Genomic DNA, 10,571 nt, shown 5'->3' on the forward strand with positions numbered 1-10,571 from the left:
ATGTACGTAATGGATGACATGGTGTCTAACTTTTATTTTTCCTGTCAAGATGCCTTGTCGTTGGAGGCAAGGCGACTTGAAGTTAGGATCGGTCACGGATCGTGACCCGACCCGGACTCTTGTAAGCCGGAGGTCTCGACCTGTATATAAAGACGAGTCCCCAGCATAGAATATGTCAAGTTACAATCAATCGATAGCTAGGTCAAGTGATTCCGCTCCCTTGTAATCGATACTCAAGCAATAAGCAACACAAGCAGGAGTAGACTTTTATCTCCACCTTGAGGGGCCAAACCTGCGTAATCTCGCGTCTCTCGACCCGCTCAACCCCGACAAGCTAATCACCATTGCGATGGCCTCGCGTCTAAGTCCTCACACTAGGATAAGCGCCATGACAAAACCATGACAGATTGGGCATGCGATCCAGCGTTGGTGTGATCAGGCGCGTTGTGTGGATCAGAGTATATTTGAATTTACTGGCGGACTTATACATGATAGCGTTGAATGGCGGTCTCCAGCATCCATGTCCGCGGACTGATCGCGGACAGATACGGAGGAAATTTGCGGGTCGTCGTTGGAGATGCACTTAAGCACCAATGTGTGACGTCACCATGATGTTAAAGAAAACATAGTATTGGTTCACGATTTTCATAGGATGGCGACGTCAGTGCATGGCGCTGATGACCTGTCAGCAATGAGGTGACCGAGGAATGACCGCCCACTTGATGGCGCATCGCAGGGCGGTGAGGACGCCGTTCAGGAAGTAGACAGTGCTCCTGGGTGGCAAGTTCACCGTTTAGGAAGTGCTGCCTCGCGGCAAGGATGAGGAGGTGATGGAGGAATGGCAGCTCACTTGACGACGCGGTACAGGGCGACGAGGGCATCGTCGAGGAAGGCGGCGGTGCTGTCGGGCGGCAAGGTCGCCGTCCAGAAAGGCGACGGTGCTGCCGTGCGGCAAGGGAGCTATTATTGTCCTGAAATGCGGCTTCTAATATTGTGGTGACGCAAGACGGGGAGTCGCCGAGGTTTAGATTGGGGGATCCAATTGTGATGATTTTTTTTTGCGTGCCTTACATGATTGTATGGGTTGCAGACATGGAGTCTGAAGTTCTGTATTTTCCTCTGCGTTGGAGTATGTTCAAGCAATGTAAGCTACTAAGTGCACACCGGAGAACACATTAGGTTAAAGCTAGCTATTGAATTGAGTTTTGTGGGCCTAATCATGTGGTGGTGATGAGTCCGTATACGTCTTGTGCGGTTTGTTTAGAAAAGATAGTATGTGCACTTTTATAAGTAATACATATTTTTTTTATGTCAAACTAGAAATCTAGTAACTCCAAAACTCAAAAAGTAGTCGGACAACTAGATTGTAGTATGTCATACACTTATCGCAATCAACTCCGTATCAACCACTATAATCATCTTCACTGGAAGAATAAAGTTTGGATCCACTATATATGGAGCACAGTACTCGGTAGTAGAAAATATACATTCAGATCCACTATAAAACACAGTTCTTGGGCTGGAAATACAAAATTCAGATACCACTATAAGACATATGTACCTTTTGACTGAAAACAAAGATTCACATCGAGGCTCCACGCTATCCTCCTAAATAAAAATAAAATGAAAACCAAGACACTGATTAACTATCTGTTTCATGTCGTGCCGCTGACAGTCGTGGCACGAAAACACGGGGATGGACCTCCTCCGATCTTGGCCTTGCAGACAAGCACCGTGTCCAGGCATCTGTTTATGTAACAGCCAGCACCCGCGGGAGTCCGCACCGCCACGTCCACCACCGCCTGGCCCCTCTCCAGCTCGCCGGCCAGCCGGTCCCGCAGGAAGTGGGGCAGCTGCACGTTCAAGCCCCACGCCTTGGTAGCAGCCTCTCCCACCTTCGTTGTCTGCACGCAGAACCACGGCGCGGTGCCCTTGGCGAGCAGCGCATCCCCGTATGACACGATCGCCGAGGAGCCGACGCCACCGACACACTTCTCGACGATCTGGTTGTGGGTGTTGTCGATGTGCACGTTGATGCCGAACACCGGACTGAGCGCCCGCCGGTCGCTATGGAGATCCAGCGCCGGGTCCAGGCCGTCGACGCTGGTGATTGTCACCGTGTACTTGGTGTCACCTAGCCTATTGTTTTCCCACACAAGAAAATACAAAAAACCTGCCATGAGGCCTATCGCTATTACGATCATGCATAACGGGAAGCACTTGCTTTCTCCGTCTTGGGCCATGGTGTCGAGGAACAATGGCGAGTGCTGGATCGATATGCGGTGTTTGGGAAGTAGTTGAGGACTATATAGTATTGGAGAGGACGGCCTTTGTTCTGCGTTACGGAGAAGAGTAGGGCTCGTGCTCTAGCCGGACACGCGCGGCTTTCCGTATCTGAATCGTTTGGCGGCGCACAGTTGACAACAAATCCTAATCGGAACGGGGCTATCTAGTATTCCCTCTGTAAACTAATATAAAAGCGTTTAGATTACTAGTAATCTAAACGCTTTTATATTAGTTTACAGAGGGAGTACTAGATACCTTAGGGGTTACGGGCCAAATTTGGTTGGAAAATAATACTGTATGATCTTTAAGCTGGGAAAAACAACAAATTAGCTAACAAGTAACCGTAATGTAAATGAAATATGTCACAATACGTAGAGACCACAAATGTCAGATTATTTTTTACTGCAGTTTACCTGTACATGCTCCATTCTGTACTCTACATGCATTGACTTCTTTCCATAGTATTTCAAGTATAAAAATATAGCTTTTCAGCTAAGTTATATTTTTTGCAAAAAGGATCCAGATCTATTATAAAAGTGCATCGAAAGTACAAAGCATCTCAAACATAACAAAAATTACATAGACTCAGAGGCCACTGAACGACAACTACCACCACCAGAACGAGCCGCCGTCACGACTAAGTTATAGATATCAAGGTCATACGATACTCCCCTCCCTCCCACGTCACTCCTGTGAGCAGCTCAGAGAAACCCTACCGCCGGCCAACCCTCCCCTTTTGTCCCTCCCTTCACTCCTGCCGCCGATGTCAGGCGCTGATGTGTGCACCAATGCCGTAGGTTTACTTGGGTGACTCCAAGTGTTGAACAAAAGACAAGCACAACCATTTGTTTTGACGCAAGTATATCAGATGCTTCAGATTCTAATCTTCCGACTGTGCTACAGCTTGGCTCTTTCTTCTTTGAGGTTTCGCCGATGGAGCCGAAGAAGGACACGGTGAAGCCAAACTTCAGAACCCCTCCGAAGTGCAGTAATATTGGTAGTATTTCATGTCCGGTGAAGTAGTTTCAAGCATGCAAGCAAATAAGTAGTTCTTGTTAGAACTAATCTTGTTATTAGTGCCAGGTTTAGATTATTTCTTGTTTTTCCTTGAGTCATGCATGTAGTCCTGTCCATATACTAGGCTGCGGCAGTGTACTCACATAAAGATGAGATCATGTGTGTGCATGCAAGCTAGTAGTGGGTCAAATTAGTTAGTTGATGTAGTCACGCATGTAGTTTGTTAGCTAGCCATGTGCATGTGCATGCCGGCCGTGTCATTTGGATCATGGGTGAGTTGGTTAGTGGCCGAGTGTGCCGGCCAAGTTAGTGCGTGAGTACATGGGTTAGTGGTTAGTGTGCCCGGGTATGGCGGCTGGCTTGGCAAGTCAGCCAACCTCTCTTGTGTATATAAGTGTTGCACTGAGTCAATGAGAAAGTTTGTGGCCGAGAGGGCCAGCAGAAAAGATGTAGCATATGTTTGTCTCACTGGGAGGAAAGAGGCAAAGCTAGTTTCTCCATGGTGAAGTGTGTGCGCGCGTGTGTTTTCTTTGAGCTTTTTTATGGTGTGTTCTTGAGAGAGATGAGAGAGTTGTGTGAGGCAACCTAGAGGAAGAGAAGAAGCGGCGCTGCAAGGAGGCGGCGCCAACAATTGGCATCAGAGCCTTGTCGATCCGAGGCGGTGATGGCGACGCGGCGGACTTCATGTGACGTGGAGGTCGTCGGCGCAAGATGGAGGTCATTGGCGGTGTGATGCTGCTAGTGGCCGGTGTGTGTCTCCCTCATCGTCGAGCTGCGTCATGAGCGATGGAGAAAGGTATGTTGTCCGGTAAGTTGTGTCACCGGCGGCAAGGAGGTGATGGCCATGAAGCGGAGGCCATTGCCACAACGAGTTCCATGTCCGAGTCATCGACAAGGTGCGTCATCATCGACAACATGGAGGCGGCTCACCGGCGAGTTGCGTCACCGGTGACGAACAAGTCATCGGCAAGTTGCGGCACCGGTGACAAACATGCGGCAGCGAGTGTGCCACGGCGGTGCGCTCGTGGTGAAGGCGTAGAAGGTGTGGTTCTCATCGAGGCCAGCGGTGACGGTGACAATCGGCGTGACAAGATGGCATTGGCGGTCATCTACGTGTTGCACCGACGACAACGACGACCACAGGCTTCAAGAGAGAAATAAGTTAACAAGATTAGGGAGGTGAATGTTAGAACTAAAATCTTGTTATTAGTGCTAGATTTAGATTATTTCTTGGTTTTTCTTGAGTCATGCATGTAGTCGTGTCCATATACTAGGCTGCGGCAGTGTACTCACATAAAGATATGATCATGTGTGTGCATGCAAGCTAGTAGTGGGTCAGATTAGTTAGTTGATGTAGTCACGCATGTAGTTTGTTAGCTAGCCATGTGCATGTGCATGCCGGCCGGGTCATTTGGATCATGGGTGAGTTATTTAGTGGTCGAGTGTGCCGGCCAAGTTAGTGCGTGAGTACATGGGTTAGTGGTTAGTGTGCCCGGGTATGGTGGCTGGCTTGGCAAGTCAGCCAACCTCTCTTGTGTATATAAGTGTTGCACTGAGTTAATGAGAAAGTTTGTGGCCAAGAGGGCCAGCAGAAAAGATGTAGCATATGTGTGTCTCACTGGGAGGAAAGAGGCAAAGCTAATTTCTCCATGGTGAAGTATGCACGCGTGTGTGTTTTCTTTGAGCCTTTTCATGGTGTGTTCTTGAGAGAGATGAGAGAGTTGTGTGAGGCAATCTAGAGGAAGAGAAGAAGCCGCGCTACAAGGAGGTGGCGCCAACAATTCTTTTATTTTAAATTAGTCATGTGTGATCAGCGTGGCCGGTTGATTAAGTAGCTTTCTAATTAAAGAATATTACTCCCTTCGTTTCATAATATAAGAGCATTTTTAACACTACACTACTGTTAAAAAATGCTCTTATATTATAAGACAGAGGGAGTACTTCAGAATAGGAGGGTCCACGTACAGGTTGTGCTAGTTAGCTTGTTTTTTTCTTTCTCTCCGAGATGTAAAAGGAGGGAACCTCCGAATTAGTTCGAGACAGTTAGTAATTTAGGCCCTTACGGCTGGTGTCTAGGGTATAAAAGGCAGCGTCCTGAGTCTTGTACCCAGATTAGTTGGGAGTTGAATAAAAAATACCAGAAAACGCCTCACGGCGAGGGGCACCAACGATGCGTTTTTGCGGTTCCTAAGGTTTCGTTGCTGCTGTTCCTGTGTTGGTCTTGTATCAATATTCGGTACAAGTCTACTCGTTTGGCTTCTTGCTATATCGTTTTTATCCAAAGGCTTTTCTTCTTCTACGTCGGTCTGTTTTTTTTCTGCGACGGTTGCTGCTGTTCATTGATATTTTGCAAGTACTGTGAAGGACCGGACCAACCAGCGACTCATCGTCTAGCCGAGTCTACATCAGGCGCCGCATGGAGAGGCCTGACCGGCATCGTCGTCGGTGGGGCCTCTCCTTCCATTTGCCCGCTCATCGACGGCTGCCGCGGGACGATCCGACCGAACTGAGGCATTGTGCTCGCATGGGGCACGGTGTCGGACGCCATGGTAGCATGGCTTGCTGGATCTGTCTTCTAACGACCCGCTTCCAATAAGGATCCGAATCTCTTGTGATCTGCTGTGCTGTCTTTGAATCGGTAGCTAGCACACACAATACTCGATGAAATACCACAAAATCACATGAAATGTAATGTCAATCCATAGTATTTAACTATTTATTACCTGATAGCCCTAGGGCTAGAATACACAACAAAAACAACAATAAAGATGCGGAGTCCCATCAACGTCAATGACAAAGTTGAGTTTAAACCTCATAACCCTATTTTGTATCCTTACTCTTCGTCTGGAAAATCTGTAACATAAAACTTTGCAGCCATATAGGTCAATACATTGAATGTACTGCCAAGTCATATCTAAGGTGTTATAAAATACCTATCATACATGCATGTTGGCTTGTGCAGTGGTACTAAATTAATATCTTGCATAAATCAAAATTTATCCTACTATCAAAAGATTGTGCTATGTCGGCAAATATTATATGATTTAATTGGGCACCACCAATTCAATCAATTCCCTTTGTTGATTATCCCGCTCAAATTTATTAAATGTAATGATATCTCTCAACATTTCCACTTCTAGCTGCTCAAGTTGTCTGTAACCAGGGACACGGCTAATCAATGAGTTTTATATAGTCTGCAGAGATTGGTGCATGTTCCCCACAAGACACAATCATCACTTTGTAGCTCCCACACTCAATTGTACGGAAATTGGGAGATTGTGATGAGGTCTTACAGAAGAGTTTCCCTTAACTCTGATAGTGCCCATCCCACCTACATATCTACTAAACCAAGTTAGATCACGTAGTAGTTGTGGCTGCGCATGTAAGCTAGTAGTAATAAAAAGGTGGTTGATCTCTTTGAGCCTGATCGAATGGCCCACTAGTGTGCTCTCCCATGATGGTAACACTGTACCTTGCCACCATTTATACTATTTTGCCTAGGTATTTCATGAAACTATGTTGGTCCTATTTACTACATTGCCAGTCACATCTCATCATGAATATCACTTCACATGAACCCCATCCACTTTAGCAAATAAAATATAATATTTCTACAATGATGGCGACAAGGAAGTAAGCTCAGACCTACTCATTGAACTACACTAGGATCATACTACATATTTATCATACATACTCCTACTCATGCATACTACTCAAAAGGGACTAAATGCATAGTAAAATATAGGTTCATGTGCATGAACAAGAGATGGAACTTGTCTTGGTCTTCACTTGTAATAGTACAAAGTCTGATAATATTCTGCTTCGCTCTTTGGTCAATCTGATGTAAGTAAATAACACTCAGTGAACAAGCATGCCATATAGAAGAATAAAAAAGAACACAAGAACAAATATGGCATAGTATAAAAGAACAACAACATACTAAGTATTATATCTAATATAGATTCTTATGATGTTTTAGGATAAAAGGAAAAGAATTAACTCAAAAGAGTTAATGAAAATAAAGATATAGTTAAGCCAGGATTCAAATTTGAATAGATACAAATGGCTTGAATATTTGAAACTAAGTTACATAATGGATGAGGTTTTAGTAGAGATTTATGCAAAAACAATCACCTGAAAAGGATTTCTAGTTTACAAGTGATGATTAAAACAAGGCTTGAATTCAAATTTGAATATCCCTAAAAGTATAAACTAAAGCTAGGGTTCATTGGATAAAAGTGAATCATAAGAAAACAAAATGCAAAATGAATTATTTGAGGAATATATTTTTTGAATTATAGGAATTCTATGGTTTGAATTCAAAATTCATATTGAATCATGAAAAGTTTGAAAGTCTGGATCAAGTGGTATATATGAATAAAGAATAACCTAACGATCATAATGCAGTAGATTTCACTAAATTTGGACATTTGGTTTGCAAACAAGACCCTATTAAAGGTTTAAATACAAATTTGAACACAATCAAATTTGTATGTTCAAAAGATGAAACCAAGTGTAGCATATGATGATGCATTTTATGAATATCATTTTGCAAAAAGTTCCCTTGGATTCATACTTGGAGCTAAAAAGTTATGACGGTTTTAAATCTCAGGTACTTTTCTGCCAAATTGCCATATAACTCTACGCGGCATGATATTTTGAATTTAAATGGGGAACAACTGGCGACGTGATATTGCTCAGTAAAGGTTCGTTCAGGAAATATCAGGGGCTGTTGTATATGTGTCAATGGACACATGTGCTGCGTCCACGTCACGGGGTCGCGACGCTCATTGGAATCCCAGCAGGAGAAGGTGAAGACGGCGGCGGCCAGGGGCGGGCTCTGGTCGAAGTGGGCGCTGTCCTCCGTGGTCCTCCGCGTCAGCGAAGAGCACAATGGGGCTCCCCTGGTCACAGCGATCACTTTCATAACTTAAATGTCATCGGGCAAAACTTGTGTCAACTACCGCTTGTGTCTGGAGCACGGGCGCGTCGGCAAGATTCGCCGGACGCCAGGGTGGTCTTTTCCGTGTGGATCTGCGCGAGTAAATGGGTCAAAGAGGCGCGCCATTGAGAGAGAGAGAGAGAGAGAGAGAGAGAGAGAGAGAGAGAGATGGAGGTGCCTGTGGTGGTCAATGGGGCCTACGGCCGCTAGAATCAACCGTAGAAGCGAGTCTAGCTGGTGGAGCTTCCAGAGCTCATAGAGCTCGACTCTGACGGAGGGTGTCTGGTATTTATAGGGGGTATATGTTGTCTGGGTCAGTGAGATAATCACGAAATCGCGGCAAAGCTAAGCTAGCAACAAATCGACGGGATCAAGCTTATACCATGCAGGAGGAAGGGGATGATCCATGGGGTCCACCCGTCGGCGACTCCAGGTAAGAGAGAAAGGGGGCATGTGGTGGCCCTTAATCTGAAGTGAGATCGGACGGTCCATGTTGCCTCATGCCGCATACTGATTCGGCTGCTAAAACGGACATGGCGTTATCAAGTCTTGTGTTGGGAATTCGTAGGGTTAGAATTTAGAAACAGTGTTTGTATGTGCAATATTACACAAGTACAACCTTGTGGCATTATCAACTCTTGCGTTGGGAATTCACATGGTTAGGAACAGTGTTTGCTCTAGAATACAGTGATGTACTGATGTTCACTTGTAATTTGCAGAAGGACAACTTGCAATCAACCATAGTATTTGATCCTGCCGGAGATCTCTCATTGTCTACTTGCAATCTAGAATACAGATTCCAAAATGAATGTTCTAATATGTACCTTGGTCCCAGTCGAGGCCGAGCGAGGCGAGGTCGCTGAGGATGGCCTCCTCGGAATTCCTGGTGGTACTTGAAGATCACGGTTCAAGCATCCCCAATGTGGAATTTGCTGATCGCCACAAGGGAAGCGGACGCTGAGCGGGTAGCTGGCGGCGGGCGAAGCACGGTCACACCTAAAAAGGGAGCCTGATGCGGAGCTACAACGGCGAAGAGGTGGGAGAGTGGCAACGACGAGCTAGGCCAGGCGGACGGGTGGCAGCCGGGGTCCGGGGCCGTGGGGAGCAACAACTATGACCATGGTCAGCCGGGGATCCTCGCGCCGCCATCTACACACGGGCGAGAGATGGGATTGGCGAGATGCGTTCGGGATTGATGGATTGTCAAATCTTTCTAAAAAAACATTCACACAGGACCATAATTCCCTTGACTGATAATTTTAGTTAATAGTTTAAATCAACGGCTGAAAATAATTAGCAGGGGTTTGTGTAATACAAGTTTAAGTTACGAAATATTGGGCTCTCACGGTTTAGAAAGAACATGTTTCAAGACAAATGTTGTATTAGACCAAAAGAATCTTCATTAACAAATCCTTCAAAATGAATCAGCAAAACACAAAGGCCGAATACGTCCAACATACACATAACTACTTAACTATACACACAGATAGTTGTACTTCTCTATACAATAACGTACACATGTGCGTGCAACTGCCGAGATGCACTCAAGCCACGACGTAGGCAACGACAAGCAAAACAGCAAGGCCAAACTCCACGGCCTCCACATTGGTTGCAGCGGAGACAGGTGTTGGCGGGGGAGTGTTGCTTGCACTTGGGCTGCAGGCTGGGGCGGGTGACGAAGAGGAGGAGCCTGGCATGACATCGATTTTGACCTTCATGCCGCCCGCACAATGACCAGGGAAACCGCAGATGAAGTAGCGGGTGCCGGTGGCGGTGAGGGAGACAACATCATTCTCGGAGTTGAAGGTGGTGACTGGGGCTGGCGGTGCTGCAGGAGTCATAGTCTGCCTTGCTAACCTCGAGGACGTGGTGTGCCTGATTGGAGTACTTGAAGACGATTTGATTGCTGGTTTGGAAGTTCCTAGAGGACGCCCAAGTGACGTAGTTGGTGTTGAGGTCCCATGCGCTGCCCGGCTCGCCCATGTTGTAGCTTTCCGCAGACGCAGTGCTCAGGACACCCAAGTGGCGTAGTTGGTGCTGAGGTCCCATGCGCCGCCCGTCTCGCCCACGTTGTAGGTTACCACATGTTAGCTTATATATTAGACCCGAGATATATGTTAACATGTGCTCCACTTAGATATGTAATACTTCACTAATTACAAGTTCAATTATAGCCTACAAATACATATTTTCAAGACAAATCAAACAATCATGCTAATTATATATCTAATCTAAGTATAAACCTCTGCCTGCTACAAGTCAAAGTTATGCAAGTCTAGCTTATCAAATTCTAGAATGAACATGTTTCTTGACAAATGTTGTATAA

General features: G+C 45.9%; 1 protein-coding gene and 1 pseudogene across 1 annotated transcript; both read right to left on the reverse strand.

Annotated features, from left to right (window-relative positions):
• Positions 1-1,655: 1,655 nt before the first annotated feature.
• LOC147987433 (uncharacterized) lies at positions 1,656-2,243 on the reverse strand. The gene has a single exon (XM_087545303.1). It carries the CDS (start codon positions 2,241-2,243, stop codon positions 1,656-1,658), a length of 588 nt encoding a protein of 195 aa, XP_087401429.1.
• A 7,546-nt stretch (positions 2,244-9,789) lies between these two features.
• On the reverse strand, positions 9,790-10,294 carry LOC147987434 (mavicyanin pseudogene; annotated as a pseudogene).
• Between the last annotated feature and the right edge of the window lie 277 nt (positions 10,295-10,571).

This window comes from Triticum urartu, chromosome 2A, assembly GCF_056163025.1.
Source record: "Triticum urartu cultivar PI428250 chromosome 2A, HENAU_Tu73, whole genome shotgun sequence".
In the NCBI taxonomy this organism is placed as follows: Eukaryota; Viridiplantae; Streptophyta; class Magnoliopsida; order Poales; family Poaceae; genus Triticum; species Triticum urartu.